This window comes from Fukomys damarensis, unplaced genomic scaffold (assembly GCF_012274545.1).
Source record: "Fukomys damarensis isolate Sample0158 unplaced genomic scaffold, DMR_v1.0_HiC HiC_scaffold_5, whole genome shotgun sequence".
Lineage (NCBI taxonomy): Eukaryota > Metazoa > Chordata > Mammalia > Rodentia > Bathyergidae > Fukomys > Fukomys damarensis.
The window spans coordinates 49,582,798-49,607,269 of record NW_022900917.1 but is presented as its reverse complement, the minus strand read 5'-3'; the positions used below and the strand labels follow the sequence as shown (position 1 = coordinate 49,607,269).

The 24,472-nt window shown below is 39.2% G+C and overlaps 1 protein-coding gene across 2 annotated transcripts in view; it reads left to right on the top strand.

Annotated features, from left to right (window-relative positions):
- Nucleotides 1-12,084, top strand: part of Chd7 (chromodomain helicase DNA binding protein 7) — a 122,230-nt gene extending 110,146 nt beyond the window's left edge. For both annotated transcript variants that reach the window (XM_010640544.3, XM_010640533.3), the window contains exons 32-37: nt 1,382-1,609; nt 1,852-2,295; nt 5,759-5,980; nt 7,039-7,179; nt 7,386-7,490; nt 9,201-12,084. In XM_010640544.3, the coding sequence (XP_010638846.1) occupies nt 1,382-1,609; nt 1,852-2,295; nt 5,759-5,980; nt 7,039-7,179; nt 7,386-7,490; nt 9,201-10,118 (2,058 nt within the window). In that variant the 3' untranslated portion in view covers nt 10,119-12,084. The remainder of the gene's footprint in view (nt 1-1,381; nt 1,610-1,851; nt 2,296-5,758; nt 5,981-7,038; nt 7,180-7,385; nt 7,491-9,200) is intronic.
- Nucleotides 12,085-24,472: the final 12,388 nt, after the last annotated feature.

Below are 24,472 nucleotides of genomic sequence, written 5' to 3'. Positions count from 1 at the left end.
TAAAGCCCATTTTGTGATAGGATAATAGGTTTATGAAAGTATAAGATAAGAAAACCCAAACTGTTTTTATCTTTGGCTCCTTGGAGCTGTTTAGGTTAGCTACTCACATTAGCCAGTAGAATCTATGGCTATTGTTTTAATGGATTTATTCTTTGGCAAAATAAAATGTACAGACCTGTAAAACTGTGTGCTTTAAATGTCTGTTATCTGAAGCAAAGCTTTTAGATTTAAGACAACTTCATATAATTGGAAACCTACTGTTTTCTTAACTAAAAATGTGAGAAGTTGACCCAAATGCTCTAATACATCATGAGGTCATTCCAGATGTACTTACCTGTAACCAAAGGTAAATGGAAATTATTTTTTGGCTAAATAGTATAATTTTATAATAAATCTCTATGTCATTTTAGGTCTGATTTCCAGGGTGGGGAAATAATCTTCCCAATCACCATTAACAGGACTCTGGTTTAAAATACAGGAAACAAGCTTCAGTAGAGTAGAGTCATCTTCTCCAGGCCAGTCTTCAGTGTTAGTGTTGTTTAAGAAGCAAGGTGAAGTTTGGACTGAGGAATGTATTGTCAAAGAGATTGTCCCTCTGTCTATATCCCTTCGTTTCCTATTAGGTTAATCTCCCTTATTGAGTATAGAAGGGAGTTTCCCACATCAGTCAGAGGTTTATAGTAACAGGCACTTTTAATGGAAACTTGGTCTAAGAGCTGTAATTAGAAAATTTTAATGTGCATGCTTCAATGAAATTTGAAACGATAGTAGGTAGAGAATTCAAATTGACATTCATTAGGTGTTCCTAGGTTGGTGCCCATTTCATAATGCTGAACTTTATTAATAGTGACCCTAATGATGTCCTTCCTAGGACACACTGTGCTCCAGCCTGTGAATCTAAAGGAGCAGAGTGTTGAGAGGCTTAAGTGCAAAGACTCCATTGTCATCCACTGACATTCACCAGCAAGTCTTGGTAGAGAATGAATGAGGATTACTTTTAAATCCAGACTTGCAGCCAAGTGTGTTGGTTATCCCAGCACTTGGGAGGCTGAGGCAGGAGGATTGACACAAGTGCCAAGAGAAAAGAGACTATTTTAATAGTGGTGATTATATATGTTTTTGTTTTATGTAGTTGAGTATTCATAGTTAAAAATAGTAAGCTGTCATTATTGGAGCCACCTAAAGCCTCTCACTAGAGCAAAACTAGATGAGTGGGTTTTGTTTACTTGTTTGGTTTTTGGCTTTATTTTCTTTTCTTCTTCTACCCCCATTGACTTTTAAATATATTACTGTGCTTTTCAGCATCTTGATGGATATATTTACCTAGTAATTTTAACCAGGTCTTTGTTACAATTCTGCATGACTTTTCGTCTCCCTCCAGGATAGAGTAATGATAAACCGATTAGACAACATCTGTGAAGCAGTGTTGAAAGGCAAATGGCCAGTAAATAGGCGCCAGATGTTTGATTTCCAGGGCCTTATCCCTGGGTACACACCCACTGCCGTGGACAGTCCCTTGCAGAAGAGGAGCTTTACTGAGCTCTCCATGGTCGGCCAAGCCAGCATTAGTGGGAGTGAGGACATCACTACTTCTCCTCAGTTGTCAAAGGTAAGTTAGAGGGGTTTGACTTTCTTTGAGAAGGGGTCTTACTGTGTTGCTCATATTGGCTTTAAACTCCTGGGCTCAGCAATCTTTCTACCTCAGTCTCCATGTACCTGGAAATACTGTTTATGGTTAATAAACATGAGTGGTTAATTTGTTAAGCTTCATATTCCTTATTTCTAATGCCAGCCCCTGTAGCAGCTAGCTTTGGCTCATTACAACTCTCTTCTTTTGGAATTTTTCAACAGGAAGATGCCCTCAACCTTTCTATCCCTCGCCAGCGGCGGCGGCGAAGGAGAAAAATTGAAATTGAGGCTGAAAGAGCTGCCAAGAGGCGAAATCTCATGGAGATGGTTGCCCAGCTGCGAGAGTCTCAGGTGGTCTCAGAAAATGGACAAGAAAAAGTTGTAGATTTATCAAAGGCCTCAAGAGAGGCAACAAGTTCTACCTCAAATTTTTCATCTCTTACTTCAAAGTTTATCTTGCCTAATGTCTCAACACCAGTATCTGATGCCTTTAAGACTCAGATGGAACTGCTCCAAGCAGGCCTATCGCGCACACCCACCAGGCACCTACTCAATGGCTCCCTTGTGGATGGAGAGCCTCCCATGAAGCGGAGACGAGGGAGGAGGAAAAATGTAGAGGGTCTTGATCTGCTTTTCATGAGCCACAAACGGACGGCATTGAGTGCAGTAAGTTGAGAAGCTCTCTCTGTTGCACGTGTCCACACTGACAGCCAGTTTCCCTGCAGTGCTAATGTCCTGGGCTCTTTCCCTCTCAGCAACATAATGTATTTTTGTTTGTTTGTTTGTTTTGGTTTTGGTTTTGGTACCAGGGATTGAACTCAGGACCTTATGCTTGCGAGGCAGGCGGCAGCACCACTGAGTGAAATCCCTGGCCCTCGGCAACATAATGTTAAAGTTGGCTTTTCTCACCAAAGAAGAATTACAGTGAACGCAGTCATGGTACTGAGCTGGAAAATTGTGTTGATTATTGATACAGATCACTTGGCCTGAACCTAGCATAGCTTAAGGATTTACTCTTCCAAGGTTCTGATGTATCAGTTGCTCTCAGAAGAACAGCCCAAAATAGAACGTGTTTTTCTGAGCATAGAATTGTTAACGTCTAAATTCTTGAGGTGGCAAAGTTTCTGCTTTTAAAAATAATGTGCCTTACAAGTATTCAATTAGTATGTATGTTTAGTTTCAGACCACAGATTTGTGCTCGTATACAAACCTAGGAAGTGTGAATGCTCCAACTCAATGTTTCAAAAATTTGAGTGGGATCTTCGCTAGTCTAGGTTTGAATGGAATGTATGGGTCAGTGAATTTCTTTTTCAAGCAAAGGAAATGAGTACAATATAATAAAAATAATTTTCTTCCATAATTCCCTTCAAGCATGCCATCCAAAAATGTAGCAAATTATTCACTGATAGCAAGGATTTTAGCCTAAGAACCCCATTGCATCATTCCACTCAGTTTCCTCTTGAAGGGTTAATTGTAATGCTCAATATCCCAAGCCTGTCGATTTGAAACCCCAGTTGACACTTCAGCTGGCTATCCTGAACCTTTCCACAGGCCACAGGACAATTTAGGCAATACTAAAATCTGAGACTAAGGGAGGACAGTTGTTTAAACACATTTGTCCCTATTCCTTCCCTTTTATTACTTGTTCACTTTCTATTTCTTAAACCTGAAGAAAGCTTAATAACTTAAAAAGGTAGGAAAAGACATGGTTGAGAAAAGACAAAATGGATTTGTCCCTTGGTGGGATCTGATTAAAACAGAAGTGTCCAGAAGATTAAGAGTAACTTTCAAAATTGATTAACAAGGCACTAGTTGTAGTAATGGTATAGTTGTTGCTCGTGGGTTACTTCTAGAATCTTATACAAATGCACTTTGTAATGCATCAGCTGTGACTTAATATGTGTTTCATAAGTTAGAATGCATTTCTAGGGGTGTGGCCTTCTGGCAGAGTTCTATCACTAGAGTATAGCTTTACTGCATGAAACTACTGCAGTACTTTTATAGGCTCTGTTTATTAAATATCTCTTTTGCATGATCTCCAGTAATTAAGGGGTTCCTTCATCTTGACACTTGCCTTCATTTCCTGTCATGTTCAATGTTTGTATCATGAGGAATACATGTCCATGGACCAGATAATTAATAATGTAACTTAGGTTCTTTTTTTTCAAGGTTATATGCATTTTGAATTAAACTTAGGGCTAACTTCATTCAATTATTTTAATCTTCTGACAAGAATTTATTCATATTTTTCTTCTTCTGGAGTTATATTTACTAACAGTGCAGCTTAAGCCTGGGAAAACTCTTCAATAGATACTAGAGAATTTTTGGCGGGGGTGGGGATATTGGGGATCGAACTCAGGTCCTTGTGCTTGCAAGGCAGAGGTGGCAGAACCAATGAGCTAAATCCCCAGCCCTACAGAATGTATTTTTAAAGATGTTTTTTCAACTAATTTTGGAATTTAGGAATTTGCCTATTTGGTGTGTATGTGAGTAAAATACAAGGAAATGCTGCTTAATCTACAAATAAACTGAATAGTGAAGAAGTTTAAAGGTCACCAGGGCAGAGAAGGACATATCCTAGCATATTTTGTTAGCACTCTAATTGGAAGGCATCTCATGCTGCCATGTAAAGTAAAGGTGCCTCCAGCAGTATCATGGAAACTCACCTTATCTTCTGTGCCAGGCACTAGGATATGGAGAATGAAAGCCTGATATATGTGCTTTCACTAGAGAACTAGCATTCAGTGTGGGATGACCGATAAATACATGTTGAGCGTCCCCAATCATCCATATTAAAGAATTAGAATTCCAAAATGGTTCAAAATGTGAAATTTGTTGAGCATTGACATGACATTTAAAGTAGGAAATTCCTCATATGACCTCATGTGAAAGGTCACAGTCAAAACAAAGGTGCAGTAAAAATACTGCATGAAATTATCCTTAGGCTATACATAGGTGTGTATAAAACAAATAAGTGTTGTAATTAAATTTCTCCCAATATATCTCCTAGTGTATATGTACATATTCCAAGATCCAGAAAGTTTAAAATCTGAAACATTTCTGGTTCCACGCATTGCAGATAAAGGAGACTCAACTTGTAATGCTGTATCATAGTGGTATATGACCAAGTCGTGCCTGGGGTACTCCATGAGCGCAAAGGAAGGCTGGGAGTAGAGGAAGGAAGATATGGGGAAATTCCCTAGAGATGATCATACTTGGTTAAGTTTTGAAGATCATGTTGGAGTAGATACCTAAGGCAAGTGGGGGCCTTTCAATGTCTGCTGAACTGAAAATTTTGGCTGGGGTATTTGGTGAGTAGACAGGATTCAGCGGATGTGAGATTGGAGAGAAGACAAGGTACGAACTGTAGAAGACCTTGATTACTATACTGAAGAGCTTGGACTTTCCTCAAGGTGCTAGAGACCAAATTATTAAAGTAGTTTAAGGGAGTGATGTGATGTAAGTTTTCGAACTGTGCAGAGCTGCATCTTAGAAAACTTGGTCTTAGAAACTCAGCGTATCAGTGTGGAGGTTGAATTAGAGTGATGGGACTAGAATCATGAAGGTTGCAGTGACATGGTGGGGAAAGACAAAGCTGTAGTAATGGAGAGATCAGTGTCTGAAGGTCGAAAGAACAACAAACTTTCAGTTGCTGTATGACAGTAGAATATTGGCTTTCACTAGGGTTGTTTTTCCCAGTGTTTCCACACATCCATAACACAAAACTTTCCACCAACAAAATTGTACTGTGAACAGAGTGCCAGTACATTTGCACAGAGTGCTTTTGGAACATTATCAAGGGATCCCAGGAGGAAATGAGAGACCACATATCATGCATATCAGGCTCAGACCACACCTTGCATGTTGTTGTCCTAGTGACTTGCTTAGGTATAGGAAAGCATGTAGCCTTGCCAGACTTCAAATTTTCTACCTGATTACTAATTGTACATTGTGAAGAATGATATGAAAGCATCACCTTCTAATTTAATAGCCATTCCAAAACTGCCATTGTTTCAAATAACCTTTTTCCATTTTTAGTGAAAGATCCTAGGAGAGTGTTTTCTTGGGATAGGACATTGTCAGGATCTCTCTTCCTCTGAAAATTCAGGCCATTGTCAAATTTCTGCAGGAGGATTCTGAGGTGACCAAAGCTTTTGAAGAAGATATAGAGACTCCACCAATAAGAAACATTCCTTCTCCCGGACAGCTGGACCCAGACACACGGATCCCTGTTATAAATCTTGAAGATGGGACAAGATTAGTGGGGGAAGATGCTCCTAAAAATAAGGACTTAGTTGAGTGGCTGAAGCTGCACCCTACTTACACTGTTGATATGCCAAGTTATGTACCAGTAAGTACTACAGAGTTTGAACTGTGCCAGTCTGCTCCATTCCTATTCAACATGGACATCCCTGGCAGCTGATTCCTCTCTGCCTCCCCACCCCTCCGCCCCCAGTACTAGGGATCAAACTCGGATCCTTGCACTTGCAAAGCGGATGCCGCAACCACTGAGTTAAAATCCCTGGCCCTTCTCTCTGCCTTTTATGTGAACATCTTCTGATCTTGACAGGTTTTTTGTTGTTGTTGTGTCTTCTACATTCAGTAGGTCAATCCTGCTGAAGAACAGCCTTATAAAGTTACTTGGAGATATCTGTTCATTTTCCTTTTCTACCTGAGAAGCATGACTTCGTGCATTTTTCCTCACATGGATTCCAGGTGGCCCCATTATTGGGGTAATAGGCTCAAATGCATTTTTCCCTAGACTTCAGATAAGGCCTGACCAGCCCAAAGTGCTGTAATGCTATTACTCTGGAAATCTGACCAGTTAATTTGGCCTAAGATTTTATTAACTATTACTAATGCTTATGTTTTATATTAACTACTAGACAGTTAATATCTCCAGGTGATTGGTTACATAAACAATTTGCTAACCGGCAACACAAATCTTTTATTTCCTTTACTATGTGATTAATTATTTTTTAACTTAAATATGGGATTTCCTGGTTTTTATTGATTTCATCCCAGTGTATTTGCTCCTGAGAATGTCCCATCGCCTTTGCCCCTAATAAAATACTTTCATTGGCATGGACAAAATCTCCTTTCTTTGGATTGGATATCACTTCTGTATTCATTCATATCACTGACTAGAAACTAATAAAGATGCTTTAGAAAACCTCCTTTAAAAATACCATGGTTTGGTTAAACTTTGAAGTGAACCTTTAAGTGGGGTTATTGATTAAGCAAATTCTCAACCTACATGTTTGTTTGGTTCCTTGATGGAGGTGGGGCTATTGAAATGATTTTTGAAACCTTCATAAAAATTGAAACTGACTTGACTGTTCTCCTTGGCATATATAGAAAAGAGTCAGTACTAAATACAGTTTTACTAAGTACTTTTTTCTTTTGCAGAAGAATGCAGATGTGCTGTTTTCCTCGTTTCAGAAACCGAAACAGAAAAGACATAGGTGTCGAAATCCTAATAAGTTAGATATAAACACTTTGACAGGAGAAGAAAGGGTACCTGTTGTCAATAAACGAAATGGCAAGAAGGTAATGTTGGAAAATGGAATCAATCAATATGTGATTTCTTATCATAGAAAAATATTTTATACTGCCATTTATGAGAAGGAATCCTGTTTCTTCCATAATATATGTATATGTGTATATGTATGTATATATGGGGCAAAGAGGAGAGGTGAGAAGAGTAGGAAGAGAAGACTCTGGCTTTTTAATCTTCATCAAATGCTTGTTCCCAGATGGGTGGAGCTATGGCACCTCCAATGAAGGATCTACCTAGGTGGCTGGAAGAAAATCCTGAATTTGCAGTTGCACCAGACTGGACTGATATAGTTAAGCAGTCTGTAAGTACAAACTCCATGTATCTGTCAAAACAGGTATCCATTCAAAACTGTTTCCTTGAGTTTTTACTTTCTGTTGGCCATTAATTATTTGGTTGTAACTTAATTTTAGTTTTAAAAATTGACGTAACATTATCTTTATAACATCATTTCATATGTCATTGATACATCATTTCTTACATCAGTACATCATTAACCTGAAGTGAGTTAATTTGTCGGTTCTGATTTTAAAAATTTGTATAGAATACATATTCAAGGGCCAGGAATTTAGCTCAGTGGTTCCACCACCTGCCTTGTAAGCACAAGGTCCCAGGTTCAATCCCCGGTACCGAAAAAAAAAAGAAATACATATTCTTGGTCTTAGAGATATATTCCAGGTATGTCTATTTTACAGCTCATTTGTGCAGTCATATTTGTGCTACCTGAGATCAGTAAATTATTAATTCTGATTTCTTAGTTTACATATGTAAATAATACAACAATTCTGCCTAAATTTTATTACTGGTTTCTTCTTAAATTTAACAACATGCTGGGTTTCTGTTTAAATTATACAATAAAACTGACTCTGCTTTTGGTGTATAATTCTGTCACATACAGTTTTATGAACTGCCACTGTGACAAGAGTAGAGTTCTACCACCCCCACCCCCATGCTGCCCCAGCCTCTTTGTACTGTCCTCTCCTGCCTCCCTGAGCTCCTGACTGCTACTGCCCTGTTCCCCATCCACAGATTTTTGTCTTTTGGGGGAAGGTAGTAAAGTGGAAGTATGAAGCATGTATGTAATCCTGTGAGACGGCTTCTTTCACTCATCATATTACAGTTCATCCAAAGAGTTGTGTGTCTCAGAAGTCTGCTGTTTTTCCTCTCCTGAGTAGTCCTCTGTTGCATGGATGGACCCTCATGTGTTAGTTCTACACCCCACTGAAGGGTTTCCAAGTTGTTTTCAGATTTTTGAAATTAATAATACACTTGTTGTAAACATCTACATAAAGATTTTGACATAAATATAACTTTATTTCTGTAGAGTGGGAAACTAAACTATAATTTATTAATTAAACTTTCTATATTTTTTCCTATTCTAACATTTTTTAAATATCCAAAAGAACACATTGGAATGTGTAAAATACCCTATATTTAGTCTACGACTATTTTATTATACTATTTTGTAAAAATTATAAATTTTAATCATTAAAAATCTTTATACCTATTTAAGTTTTAATTGGCAAATGAAATTTATACACAGGTATACAATGCATAGTTTGATATTATGAACGTATACCATGTACTGATTACCACAGTCATCAGCTATTTTTTTATATTCATATAGCTAATTTAACATTTATGTTGATAGAGTAGCTCCGAGCAATTTTCCTGTGATTCAGCATAATTCACCAAGGTAACATAATGATTAAAAGAACTTTTCCTTTTTAATAGTTTCATCATCGAGCTTGTTTTTTTTGTTGTTTGTTTTGTTTGTTTGTTTGTTTTTTGGTTTGCAGGGTTTTTTTGATAATGGGTGCTAGGGATAGTACTCTGGGCCTCACACGTGCTAAGACAAATGCTGTACCTGAGCTAGATCTCTAGCCCTATCATTCAGCTTTTAAAATGAAAATTGAATATTTCTGTTGAGAATGTCAAATTTCAATGGTCAATATTAAAGCTAAATTTTCATACATAATCTCCATAGCCATTATTCATCTCTCCCTTTCATCAGGGTTTTGTTCCTGAGTCAATGTTTGACCGTCTTCTCACTGGACCTGTGGTTCGGGGAGAAGGAGCAAGCAGAAGAGGAAGAAGGCCCAAGAGTGAAATTGCCCGAGCAGCTGCAGCTGCTGCTGCTGTCGCCTCCACTTCAGGAATCAATCCTCTGTTGGTGAACAGCTTGTTTGCTGGGATGGACCTGACAAGCCTTCAGAATCTCCAGAACCTCCAGTCTCTCCAGCTGGCAGGTCTCATGGGCTTCCCTCCAGGACTGGCAACAGCTGCCACTGCTGGAGGTGATGCTAAGAACCCTGCTGCCGTGCTGCCCCTGATGCTGCCAGGAATGGCAGGCCTGCCTAATGTGTTTGGACTGGGCGGGCTATTGAATAACCCTCTCTCAGCTGCTACTGGAAACACCACTACTGCTTCTAGTCAAGGAGAACCAGAAGACAGCACTTCAAAAGTAGATGAAAAAGCAAATGAGAATGAAGACGAGAACAAAGACTCTGAGAAAAGCACAGATGCTGTTTCAGCTACTGACTCTGCAAATGGATCTGTTGGTGCTGCTACTGCCCCGGCTGGATTGCCCTCCAACCCACTAGCCTTCAACCCTTTCCTTCTGTCCACCATGGCCCCAGGCCTCTTTTACCCATCCATGTTTCTACCTCCTGGACTTGGGGGATTGACGCTGCCTGGGTTCCCAGCATTGGCAGGACTCCAGAATGCTGTGGGCTCCAGTGAAGAAAAGGCTGCTGACAAGGCCGAGGGAGGCCCCTTTAAAGATGGAGAGAACCTTGAAGGCAGTGATGCTGAGGAGAGCCTGGACAAGACTGCAGAGTCCTCCATCTTAGAAGATGAAATAGCACAGGGTGAAGAGCTAGACTCACTTGATGGGGGGGATGAAATAGAAAACAATGAAAATGATGAATAACCAGTACCAGTTCCAGTTAAAGTGTTTAAAACTTTTGACAAGTGGTAGTCCTACTGTTTACACTCACAGTTAATGTTCATACCTAGTTTTATAAGCTGTTCTGTAACATAGTATAGCAAAAAAAAAAAAAAAAAAAAAAATTCAAGTCATGTTATACAGGTGTGTCAAAAGGTATCTTGGTCATTAAGTATTGTGCAGTGCATTATTTATTATCCCTAGGAGAGATGAAATTTGAGAGGTGATCATGTCTTTTTAAGGAAACTTACATAATGCTCTGCTTTTTTTCTTTTGGTACCATTGGTATTATAATAAAGAGCAATTTGTAACTGAGTGGCACTAATGGAAGGAAGTGCTGCTCAAAGGAAGTATGAAGTTATATATTTAATTTTTTAATTTTAACTTTTAATTTTTTTGCTGTGAAGGTCAAGATGAAATTTACCATACATATACTTGCTCATTCGTTTCCCTTTATGACTGTATGGGGTTCCCACACTTGTTATACACACACATCCATACACTCTGACAATCTCCACATTAGTGTGAACGTCTCTTTCCTGAGGCGCAGCAATAATAAGGCAGCTGTTGAATGTGAAGGGTCCCTTTGGAAAATTAACCTACTGGGAGGGTTCTTGCCAGACAGAACTACAGTTCCATTGTCTTGTGGTCTTGTAATGCACTGGTATAAACAAAATAAATAGAAGAATAAATAAAGAGTGAGAGAAGTGAGAATCAGGTACCTTTTTTAAATTAAAGGACTTTGTTACTTTAGCCACAAAGCTAAAACAGCATTACCTCAGCTCTAAACTAGCCTTGAAGTTTACAGACATGACTTTGTAAATGTATTGTTTTTCTTTGTTGTGATGTCCTTTTATTTTTTCTTTGAAAACTGCTATCATGTAAGATAAAATGTAAATTGCTGCCAACTGTAGTAATGCTTTTAATAAAAGTGACCCATGATATGCAGAGATGTAATTATAGAATGTAGTGTGTAGGGGAGCTGGTGTTCACTCTACTTTTTATTCATAATAGATGCAAGTATAGCATTCAGGCTTTTGTATAGTTTCTTGGTACAGCCTCTTATTCTAGATTTGCTGTTAGTAATACACCAAGCTGATTATCTTCAAAACTATAAAGGAAGGAAAACCTTGATTTACCTTCACACAGTTCTCTGTCCGATATCTCAACAGAAACACAGATAAAAACCTTCTGTTGCTCTCCCAAAAGAGCATCTGAGACTGAAAATACTTGAAAATGTGTGCAGCATGTGATAATGTGGTACACCGAAGCACAAAAGGGTAAAAGGAAAATGAGGCTTTAATGAACAAAATTTCTAGGTCATTTATCCTTGGGTAATGGGTAGAAAAACACAATGCTATAGTGTCAGCAAAGGGACACAAAGGCACTCTGGTGTCCTGCAGACCAGAACTTGATGCCGGAAACCTGTCTGGAAAAACCCATGTGGAATTAAAACAGACCTACTTAAGTATATGTGCACGCACACAGTTTCAAGAGCAACCAGGCTTGTAGACCTCTTTATGACCTTTGATATTTGAAGTAAGACATTAATTGAGATCTATTGTTTTTACCTTTCTGTGTCACCTGAACAAACAAAGCCATATTCCCATCCAGCCAAAAAAGGCCTGCAGGTGAAGCTGTTTTGTTTGTTCAAGCTACCTCTATATCTTCCCACAGTGTACATGCACAGGCCATCGCCCTCCAGTGTGTGTCAAGACAGAGTCTCTAAATTCCTTTTAGATAACAAGATTCAGTTTATATCCCAAGGATGAAAATATACCCATTATGTTTGTGGAAAGGGAGCCATTTGAAACCTCCACTCTAGGTCTTGTGGTTGTATCTAGTAATTGTCATTACTGTTTTCTCTTGAAAGTTAACAGTATGCATTGGAAGGAAGTGCCTTAGAATATCTTCTAAAATGGAATTCTTTGAACATGGAAAATAAGAGTAGATCTGCACAATGCATGAGGAATTTATTTAAATAACAAAGACTTTAGTAGAGAGAATTTATTTAATAAAACACATTCTAAAAGGACCTTTTCCTAAAACTCTTTATTGGAAATTTCCTTGTGAGCCCCTGTAAAGAATACATGACTGTCTCAGCATCACATGTTAAGAGCAGTTATCTTCAAAGCAAAGGCGTCAGTTGCTTGCAGCTGGTGGGAACTCTGCATTATTTGCAATTTATCTGTTGACATGGCTTTAAATTACATTAGGAAATACTTTTTTCTCCTGATAGAATCAGTTCTTGACACTAGATACTGCTGAGTCCACATAAGAAATTGAAAACATTCAGTTCAATCTGATACTAATCAATGTTGAGTGTGTGCTTAGTGTGAGTGAACCACCGAGATGCAGGTTGCTGTCCTTGGCATTGTTGCTGTCATCCTTCTGAGGGATGTGCTGTACTTTCACAAGGGAGCTGAAGTGGGAGTGTGAGTAACTGCCCAGGTCCCAATGAAGACAGTCTGACTGCAGAACCCACACATGCCCTGGTGAAGCACTACATTGTTGGGTTTCAGAAAATCACATAGGGATGACCTGAAGCCATTCTCTTCTTGTTCTTCCATAGGGATCCTAAGTTTGAGGTTGGGGAAAAAAAAACCTATTGAGGGCCAGAGTGGTCATACTAACTGTAACCTAGCAACTCCAAGGTCAAAGCAAAAGGACCCAGCCCAGCCTGGGCAACTTAGGCTTATACAAAGTTTTAAAAAAAAATAGCTGGGGATGGTGCACAGTGGTAGAGAGCTGACCTATCATGCACATGCACAAGGCCCTACTATTCTTCCTTGGGGGAAGGGTGGGGGAGTTATTAGAGCCAGAAACAAAGTGAAGTCTGTAAACTTTGAGTCACAATTCATTCTGACCCACAAGTTGTTTTTTGTTTTTTTGTTTTTTTGGTGGTACCAGGGATCAAACTCTGGATCTTGTGATTGTGAGGGAGTCAGAAGAACCACTGAGCCAAATTGGTAGAGCATCTTATTTGAAGTAAGTCTTCAGGACAGTTACTGAAATATACCTTTTAAGTTGTGATTAGTGTTACAAGAAAAACAGGAAGAAACTTTTCCTTCATGTCCTTTTAGAAAATTTTCAGTTTAATGAAAATTATTTGTTAGCTGTCTTTGTAAAGAATTTTCAAAGTTACTTCTGAAAGGTGGAGGAGGTGAGTGTACAACATGATAGCAATGTGTGCAATAAACATCTGTCTAGAGAAATTGATAAATTAGGAAGCAAAACAATGTAAATGACTTCTAATGGCACTTAAAAGGATCTTTTTTCATTAAGTATAGCCCTTTAATGAGCAATTTTATGTATTTTCTTAGGTAAGATTTACAAGTTTTAAAGACACCTAATAGTAAACTACATTTGGTAAATTACCTCTGAAATTTCATGTACGATTTCATCTAATGGAAGACTCATGAAGAAAGTGTTTCATCACTGATTTTCTTTTTTTGGAAGAGAAGTCACCCAACTTGGGGATTTTTCAAGTAAAGATGAGAATGGTCATTTTTGAGGTATTTGGGACCACCACAATGGAGTCCCACTTTCCTAATGGATCTGTTGGTGAATAGCAATTATTGTAGATCTTCCAATGTAGAGTTAAATTTTAATTGGTATATCCTTAATCAAATATATACCATATAATTTAAATGAACAGGGTAGTAACAAAATTTCAAATATTTTAACATCTGACATGTTTTATCTTCAGAATAATTTACTCTCATGGTTTGCTTATCTCTTTAAGATTTGAGATTTTCATGACGAGCAGAGATTGCAGAATTGGGTCTGCACATTTACAGGCATGTTATTTAAGTGTAGTGATGCCTCCCCTCAGGGGCATCCTTTGAGCCAACCTGTCTCTCAAGGTCTCTACTGAGATTAATTTGTTATGGTGAATTTTGAGTTGTAGCTAAAGGACAGTGTAGTAAATTTCTAATATGTAAGATATAGAAGCACCAAGTCAAAATACTGTGTAGGAATCACTCCAGGTGGCTTCCTCCATTGTCCCTTCCTCTGCATTTTGATCTGAAAGCTCAATTTCAAATTTACAAATGAGAGAAACCTGACTCTTGTGACAGGAGCCAGATACTACAGAGGCTTTACATGCTTTGCAACCCAAAACCAGCTCGTGATTGTCAGCCTCAGTTTAAGAAACTTCACTTGTAGACTGGGAGACTGAAACCTGATCAGCCTGCGCATTTCAGTTCTGGGGAGTGCACACGGTATTGCTCAATGTATTTCACCACGCTTCGTTAGAAGTCCGGAAGCTCAACATTGTAGAATTCAGCATTTTTGCTTGTTAATAGGCTCTTGTGAGTTAATCCCCACCGCACCCCAGTGAGTTAGCTTGAGTTGTTGCCACCACCCCGTTACGTGGGTACTTGGGGTAATTTTCTTGAGGCCATGTGGTAGGCAAGTATGGTGGCCAGAACTAGAATTTAGACTTCAGACATTGGCTAGCTGTGGACCACCTCTCTTAGCTATAAACCATTAATTATAAGCTATTAACATTAACCTGCAATCTCAAAATACCAAAACCTAAAACAGATCAAGCTAAAAATCTATTTATTTATTTATTTTTGTAGTACTGGAGATTGGACCCAGGACCTCTGCAGTGAACCACATCCCCAAGCCCCTTTTTTATTTTGAGACAGGATTTCACTAAGTTGCCCAGGCTGGGCTCGAACTTATGATCTGCTGCCTCAGCGTCCCAGGGTGCTGGGATTACAAGCATATGTTACCACACCGGTTTACAAACTACTTTTAATAACCACTGGTGGTATGCTCTGAAGAATACACCAGAAGTTCCAGACTCTTATGCTACAAGGCAAAAATTAATGAAGGATGACTGAAAAATGAATGTGCAAGTTAAATCTTTTAAATGTGTTCATAAGCAATTGTAAGCATGCTTTACACCCCTGCTAATTTTATGGAACAATCTATACAACTAACAGTCTATTTTTGAACACTGTTAAGCATTTTTCCAGGATTCCGGGATTGTGAATATTTCCCTTTCATTCATTGCTATCTTGTATCTCTCTGGCTGGCCCTAAAAGGCAGCCTTAGCCTGTAGACCTAGAGATGACAGAATCTGGAACCTACACTTCCTGCGGGGATGGAAAACAGCTCCTGCAGAACAGTGTTACTTCATCACTCCCCACCCACAGGGCTTTCTGGGCTATTGTGGCTCTCACATGCATTTGCATATCTGTAGTGGCAGAGCTAATGTTCTCCGCTAGGCTGGGGGCCCTGCCGGGCAACTCTATGCTCCTTCCCGTGTATTGTGAGGGTTCCTAGAAACAGAGCCACCATTGTGTCTGGATGCTGAGGCATTGTTATTCCCCAGACAAGCTGGCCTGCTACTCTGCTCGCCTGGTTTCTGCTTCTTTGGCCATGGCTAGTTTCTGAGAAGCAGCTTGACTAACCTGGAATAGTCTGAAGGGTCCCACAAAACCATTCAAAGATCATTTCCCCCTTAAGCCTGTCCTATTTTAGACAGAACCTATGTAGTGAAAGATAAAATAGTAACACTAGTGAGGCAACTCAAAGACAGGTGCTTGGCTTGGCTTCTCAGCCCCCAGCCTACATTGAAAAAGAATTCTAGGAGTCACCAGAACACATGGTGGGGGTTAAGGGAAATAACGATGTTCCTTTATAGTTCAAAAACTGTCAAGCATGCAGGTATCAAGTGTTTATTAAGCTCTTATTTGGGGGTATCATTACTGCAAAATTTGAATAATATTTATGATGCCATGAGTGGGAGCTTTGTGTGTTTGTCCTGACTTTTAATGTGGTTTGGGAGTAGGCCAAATAAAACAATGGTGGCCATCCAAAAGTGGGGAGAGACTGGGAAAACATGGTGTAAATGATATGCAAGAAGAAAACTAACTTTAAGAATCGTTGGTTTTTCCATACACTTGGAGCTCAAAAGGACCAAAATCTCATCTCCAGATGAGATGCTTCTCAGAAAGCTTGAGAAGGTGAAGTGCACACAGATGGAGAGGGTAATGGCAGTACCATGCTACTGGACACATTCATACAGCTTTAAAATGTGTGTGGATATGGCACAATTACCTTCCTGGATTGTACCATACATGATACCTCTCCCTGTCCTCAAAGAGACACTGAGATCCTCCTGAACTGAAAAGTTTAGGCAGAATTACTGTTTTAAGAGCTGTTGCAAGTACAAATTATCCTAGCCAGCTGATTGTGGCTAAATGTGTTGAATAATTAAATGAGAAGTTACTGAGCCCAGAAGATCTGAGGAGAGGGTGTGTGATTTGATCAGTTGTCCCAGGCTCCCTGTAATTTGAGCTTTTTCCACCTGACATCATCCAGGATCTTTTAAGGAGAGGCCATCCTGCTTTTAAATTACTGCAAAACAAAACAGTTTATGAACTTTAGTAAAATGACCCACACATCGTTCTGTTTTGCATTAACTTAATCATATGCTACTTCTTTAAAGGTGGAACCAGTGGTGACCTAAAAATGATGGCAACAGTGGTCTGAAAAGGGCATCCAGGCTGATATCTCTCTTCCTTGTGCTGCGTGCCCATTCTCCCTACCCACCATTTTTCTACATTAAGCCTTAGGGACAAATCTCATAAAGTGTTTTTGTGTATTAGTTAAAGACACTTTTTTTTTCAAATTTCCCTTTCCTAGCAAAGGGAAATAAATAACAGGCATCATTATTTCCTTTAGTAATTATCAACTGTCAAATATTTAAAGTGAAACTGGAAGGTGTGTTGGGAAGTAGGGGGCAAGGGAAAGAAAAAGGTCAGAGTCCTGTCTTTGTATGTTGATGCAGTCACTATATAAATAACACATCTTCCTGCACCTTTCAGATTTCAAAGCATGTGTGTATACATTTGTTTCAACTGCTGCTTGCCACTATGAAAAAGTCTAGTAACTTTAGAGATAAAAGAAATTAAGGTTCAGTGATTCCAGGTTAGCAATTGGCTTAGTTAGATGTTGCTGGTAGGTCTTTGGGCTCTAGACAACAGAATATGGTCTTTCTGTCACATTATGACACCAACCAGGTAACTCCTATCAGTCAGTGAAAACAGAAGCTTGAGTTCATTTCTGAGCCTCATCTTCCTCATTTGTATATTTATAATATAATAACAATAATGATAATAATAGTAATAGACATGCTTTCCTTGTAGTGTTGTGTGAGCATTAGAAATAGGAGATATGCAAAATCCTTAGTCTTCAGGACAGAACTGGCACTCAGTAAATGATAACTTCAAAACCGTCCTTACTGGATGAGTTCCAAAGGAGTGGTATGGAAGAACAAACACAGTGTCAGAGTACTGAGGAAGTGAGGTGGGAGATTCTGGCCGGGAAGGAGTGTTGTAAAAGTGAATGGAGCAGGTGCCCCACCCAAGACAGGCAGTTCTAGGCTCAGAAAGCATCACAGACCTATGCCTGGATGATGGGGCCAGGGTTGGGTGCAGGCTTTTAGAATGCAGGTTCTTCAATGCTGGTGAGCAGCACAACGAATACTAGGGTCTCATGCACATTAATATTTGGACAGGCATTTTTTAAAGCTTCTAATTCACTCTGATATTTTCTGTTGTATTCTATTTCATTAAATAAATGACCATTCCCTCTAAACTGATTTATGACCCACTAATGGTTGGTACCCTGAACTCTGAAAAATCCACCAAGAAATTCAGTTCTGGTGTCCACAGATCGGCTTTCATGGAAGTGGGATGAGGATGGCTTCAAATCCCCTGAACATGAGTGCACAATTTTGTGCCCATGTATTTTTCTGGACAGAGGCGGTGGGGCCGGGGGAGATCCTAAATGCCATCTAGTTCACAGTGTCTATGACCCTCTGTTTGAGACCAGGCTGGCAAAGAAACTCGGAGTTGATAAGGAATTGCTCTTAATTCCACTTCAGAAATGGAAAGTACACGACAGGCCAATCCCTAAAGAGAAAACCCCACATTTAAATTGTTTTCTCCTAAAATACCTCGTGGGCAGAGGCCTCTCTCCTCCACTGTGTTACAGCAAGCAGTGAGGACTGCTGCCTTCCTTTTGTGCAAAGAGGGTGTTGGCAGCATCCTACATCAACTGTCCTAAAGATGAATGAGGTCATGCTTGGAGCTCCTTAGCAGACTGGCACAGAATGCCCACTCACAATGTCAACTGTTATGCTCACATCCCTGCATGGTGACTGTACCACAGGGAATGCCATCCCCATTGTATCTGTCCAGTGCTTATTTGAGTGTATGCTTGTTCTGGTGGAATGAGTTCGTTCCCTCATTTACAGAAGCCGAGCCATCTGATGAACCTCTAGGCTCCTCCAGTCTTCACACAAAGCTAGAAGACAGCAAACAGTCCTTTCCTCCCTGCCTGGCTCCAGGAAGCTGGCCAGGGGACCTGCATAGCATCCCTGCCAAGCTAACACAGGTTCCTGGATGCCCCAGATGTGCCCGCCCTTGCCAGATGGCAGCCGGCACATTGGTCCCACTCCCTTGCCTCAGCATGTTCAGGAACCATGCTCCTGTTTCTACTCGCCCTTCAGCATAAAAATCAAATAAAAACAGAACAAAATAGGCCCTGGAGAGTTGCAGTCAGCTTTCCTTCTTTAGGAAAAGGAAGCCGAAGTGAAAGGAGAAAAGCTTTTGGGCATACATTGTCTGTGAGTTGGGCAGTCTAATTCTTGCCTTCTTATTTAAAAAGTCCAACATCTGATTTGTTGACAGTCTATCCAACCCCAAATTGTCAGAACCCTACATGCCAGGGTTACTTCTAGGTGCTGCAGTCAGTAGAAGGAGCAGACTTGGACCGTTTTGGGGACAGGAGAGCTAAGGGGCAGGCTCTGGGATCCAGGAGAGACAGGATACAGAAATGGGTCTGCTGCCAGCCACCTGTCTCTTTCCCAAAGCACAGTTTAAAAGAACAGAGCAATAAAAGGTTTACTTCTTTTAACAGCTTGTACCTGGTAAAGAATGGTGATTCAAAGCCAGAACCTGGGAAACTGAGACAAGAACATGGTGAGTTTTGAGGCCACCCTGGCTACAATAGCAAATTGAACTCCAGCCTGAACTATTGAGCAAGACCCTGTCTCAAAAACAAGCAAACAAACAGAGAATAATGATTTAAACACTTATGAGAACTAGACTTATGTATTTATATTTACAGATTTCTACCAGAAAAAGGCAACACAGTACTGTTCATTATAGGCTGCATTATGCCCTTCTCCAATTCCTAGGTTGAAGTCCTAACTTCTGGTATCTCAGAATGTGACTACATTTCAAGATAAACCCTCTAAGGAGGTGATTAAAGCAAAATGAGGTCATGCGGGAGGGCCCTAATCCAATCAGACTGGTATATTTATAAGAAGTAGAGATTAGGAAACACACATAGAGGGAAGAGCTTTCAGGGTTTAGAGAGAAGACAGCTATATACAAGCCAAGAGGAAGGAAGGCCTCAAAAGACACCAACCATCTTGGTGACCTTGAGTTTCCAGCCTCTATAACTGGGAGAAAATAAATTTCTGTTGTTTAAGACAATCTATAGTACTTTGTTTTGGCAGCCCTAGAAGACTAATAAACTATGTATTTTATGAATTTATATTAGAATTATGGTTTACTAGTCTGGCCAACCACCTAGTAAAAGGAAAATGTAAGAATCTGCCACGTGAAGTAAAAAGTGGTAAAAGGCTGTAGTTAGGGCGACGGACTTGGGTCAGAGTCCAGGTGAGGCGTGCTCAACCGATTGCAGGCCGTGGGCCAGGAACAAGCTACTTTGCCTCTCAGGATGGCTCCTGAGGTGTAAAGATGGAATTAGGATGACAGAGTGCTGTGCTGAGGCTCCAGACCATTTCATGAGCTGCAGTGAGGATTTCACCAGATCACATGTGTTAGTCATTTAGCATTAAATGTGTACCTGGTAAGAATTATCCTAATGGTTATTTCATTATTATGAGCCTGAGACACAGGTCCAAATCTGGACCTTTGTCCTTTCTAGATATGTGACCTTGAGAATGCCACCACCACCCCGAGACTGCTTCCTTTGTCCAATGACGGCTTTGTGACACCGTGGATTCATTTTATTCTTCTAATAAATGTAGATATGATAAAAACTTTTTTTTTTTTTTTTTTGCACAGAGTAGTGGAACATGTTGGTGAGTTATAAGAAGCATGGTTAACAAACCCAAGCAAATGGGATGCCTTTAAGTTCTTTCCAAATGATTCCCTTTATAAAAAAATCTGTACCCTTGAATCCTGTAGGCACTCAGAGATTGAGAGGGAGAGAGTGGCGGGGAGCAAACTTCTACTTTGAAGCAGTGCACAGTGGTGCAGTAAATCTGTTTAGGTATCATCCTGTTTGACTTTAAGAAAATGGCTGAGCTATGGGCAAGGTAATTCAAGAAGATATAAATGGCTGCATTATAATAAGCAGACACCTATTTTAAGCATGATCTATGTTTTTGAGAAAATTCATTACAATGAGTCTTACAATACCAACCTCTTCAATGAATTTTTCATGTCTGCATACCAAGATATATATAAAACGATCGTAATCAAGTACCTTTGGGGCAATGCTGAGCGCCAGCTGTTTCTGGGATGATTTATAGGTTGCCACACTCAAGGTTAATAATCAGGAGAAACAGGTTACAGTATGCAATGTATTTATGTCAGGTTAGAAGTTCAGTTAGTGGAGATAGCATGTTATAAGGAAGCACACACTTTTAATTATTTTCCACCCCCCCATACATATCTGCAGTAAACTAAAAATAAATGATGTTTCACACATAGGGAAACCTCTCTGCTAAGCTAACCTTCTGGTTACTTTTGGCTTTATTTAAAGGGAAACCACAGCTAGGAATTAATTATTAGCTGTACATATGAAAACACAGCTTGAAGGTACTTAAACATCTGTGCAATGGGCCTATGTAGAGGATATGATGGAGCTTTATAAACATCACAGTAATTATGCCCTTACTGAATTGCAGCAATTTGCTGCTAGCAGAATGTCTAACAGGAGTTTCGAAAATGTAGCACATATAAGCATCAGTCAACTTTCCAAGAGTGTTAAAATGTAACTTGTCTCCTTTTGGAGGCAAAAATTACTGCATCCATTTCATAGAATTCTCACAAATGTTTCCTTTTTAAATTGAGGAGGAAAGGTATCTTGTTGATATAGGAAAAATTTTTTATTATAAAGAAAATTTTAAAAACAAAATTTTTTTTCTGTAAAAGTCGTCGTTCATCCTCATTGACCTGTAAAATCTGTTTCTTTTTTCTTTGCTTTTCTTTCTTTTTCTTTTTTTTTTGTTTTTGGTACTGAAGATCAAACTCAGGACCTTGCATTTTTGAAGCAGGCGTGGCGGCACAGAGCTAAATCCCCCACCCTCTGTTTCATTTCTTTATTCTCTTCTACCTCAGGTCTAATTGCTTAGTTCCTGCCTACCCACCCACCCTACAGTGTTTATTACATATATATGTGTACATATTTGCTTTTTTTTTTTACTTGATCTTAGACAAAAGGCCAAGAAAAACGTGCTTTACTTTGTGTGTATATATTATTTTTAATTGTGTAAATGATATTGTTACAAATCTCATATTTATTTTATTTATGCTTTTTGAGGCAAGGTTTCACTATGTAGTTCAGGTAGGCCAGAAACTCATTATATAACCCAGGCTGGCCTCAAACTTCGAGTGATCCTCCTGCCTGGACCTCCAGAGTGTTGACCTCCTGCCTGTGCCACCGCCATGCCTAGCTTCATTCTGGGTTTTTTTTTTGTTGTTTTTTTTTTTAACTTCTGTGAATGTTTCTTTATTTTAACAGTTTTAATGAAGTATACGTGACATGTGGTGACACTATTCTAAGCAAGTTTGGATGCCGACGAAGCCATTGGAGTAATCAGGATAATGGACAGAGGCATCCATTTCCCTCCCAAACTTTCTCATGTCTCTTCATACCTCTTCCCTACCTCCCTCTGCATTCCCTAAGAGTTATACAACATTGATCTGCCTTCTGCTAGAATTTTACACAAATGAATCATTTTGTGTCTATGTTTTGTCTGATTTCTCTCAAAGTATACTTTGTTTTTGAGATTCATTCATGTTGTGTTTACCAATAATTAATTTCTTCTGGTGGTTGAAGAGTGCCTATTATGAGAACATACCACTTTATTTATCTAGTTGTCTGTTGATAGATATTTGAGTCATGTCCAATTTCTGGCTATTAAAAATAAAGCTGTTATGAACAATCATACACACGTTTTTCATAGACATATGTCTTCGTTTCCTTTGGATAGATGCATGAGAACAGAATGTCTGGGTATAGGGTAGGTTTGTGTCACATTTTTTCCCCAAAGTAAACGTATCATTTTTTTTTACTGTAGAAGTGTTGCAGTAGTCCCATTCCTCTGTGTTCTCATCACACTTGGCACGGTCAGCCTTTGGAATTGTAGACATTCTATTAGGCACACAGTGCCTTCCAATTATGACTTTAACTTGCCTTTTCTAAATGACTGATAAAGTGGAGGATCTTCTTATCTGTTCTCATGTTCCTCAAAAGTTTGATTATTAATCATAATTATGATTGATTAAAATCATGGATTAGTTTAGAAACATTGACATAAACTCTTAAATATGTATCTATGAGCATGGACTCTTTTATCATTTTTTTCAGAACATTGTCTATACTTGTCAAATTTAATTTTTTCCTCAGAAGACTTTAGAATTCTTGGTTAATTCATACACTTTATAGATTCTTGATGCTGTTATAAATGAAAGTTCTTATTTTTAAAATTTCTTGTTGGGTGTTTTCTGACAAAGAAATGTAATTAATTTTAGTAGGTTGATCTCCCTGACAGCCTTGCTAAACTAAACTGTGTGCGTGTGTGTGTGTGTGTGTGTGTGTGTGTGTGTGTGTGTGTGTGTGTGTGTGTGTGTGTGTGTGTGTGTGTATTTGCCAGGCTAGAAAGCAAACCCAGGGTCTGGCACATGCTGGGCAAATGTTCTACCACTGAGTCACACTCTCACCCCTTTGCTAAACCAAATCATTTCTAATGTTTTATTTTTTATTCTTTTTTTCCCCTAGATAGTCACATTTTCTGCAAACAGTGCCAGTTTTATTGTTTTAGAAAATATCTTCAGGATTCTGTGAAAGCTTTATTACCTCAATTGGAGAGTTTCTGATAGACACTTTTGCTTTTCTTGTGAAGTATAATATTTGAAATGTGCAAAGTGATCACTCTTTGTCACTTCAGAATACCTGTAAGAAAGATAAGAACATAGGGTTATGGTTAATAAAGATATAATTACTAAAACCTATTAAATATAAACACCTAGTTGGCCTTTTTTTTTAGAATGCTTTATTTAGGAACCACTTTAAAATTTAATTTGAGGAATAAAATTCAGGAAACTTTAATCAGGATTAAGGATAAAATGTTTGAAGTCATGGCACTATCTTCCTAGTAATTACGTCCCTTTCAACATTTGAGGATTACCAAACCATTTCCCTTCTGCTCAAGTTATTTGTTTAATATTGTCAAATAAATCACTCAGATTTGGCTGTTTCTATGTAGGTTGGCATATTTTTTCCAAGTAAATTTCACATCCTGTCTTTTTTTTTTTTTTTTAAGGGAACCTGTAACTTGGAACACTTTTTGAACTGTGCACATCGAGGAAGTATGTCCTATCGTAGTTTTTGCTTGAATTATTGCCCAAAGTAGTTCCAAGTATTTGCCACAACTTAGCTCATTTGAAAGATGTGATCCTTTTGAGTCAAATATTTGGAAGAGAAATGTGGTTCTGGGAAAAAATGGGACTGGAATAAATTTCAACTAATCCTTCACTTCTCAATGCCCCATTCTGGGTTATCCCAGAGATGCAGGTGAGATGCAGCCTGGTAGCCCTTCCCCTATGCATCCACATGGTCCACGGAAACTGTGTCTAACCCTTTACGTTATGGTCAGGAAATTAACTCTGCAGCACAAGCAGCTTGTGAGAGGTAGATACCCATACTCGGGTGCACTCTTACAACAACTTTACTTCCGCCAGCACATACCTTTCTACAGTTAAATCAGTTAAAGCAACCATCAAGGGCTTGGCAGAGTGGCTCAGAGGTAACACACTGGCCTAGCATGCATACTTTAGGGCCTGAGTTTGACCCCGTCACAAAAACAAAATATACTCTTTGTTGTTGTTTTGGTACCGGGGATCAAACTCGGGCCCCTGTGCTTCCAAGGCAGGTGGTGGAACCACTGAGCTAAATCCCCAGCTCGCAAAAATAAGATAAAAGTAACCATCAAGAACAAAGATAACATGGAAAGAAAACAAGGCATATAACAACCCAAACAATAATTAGTCCTA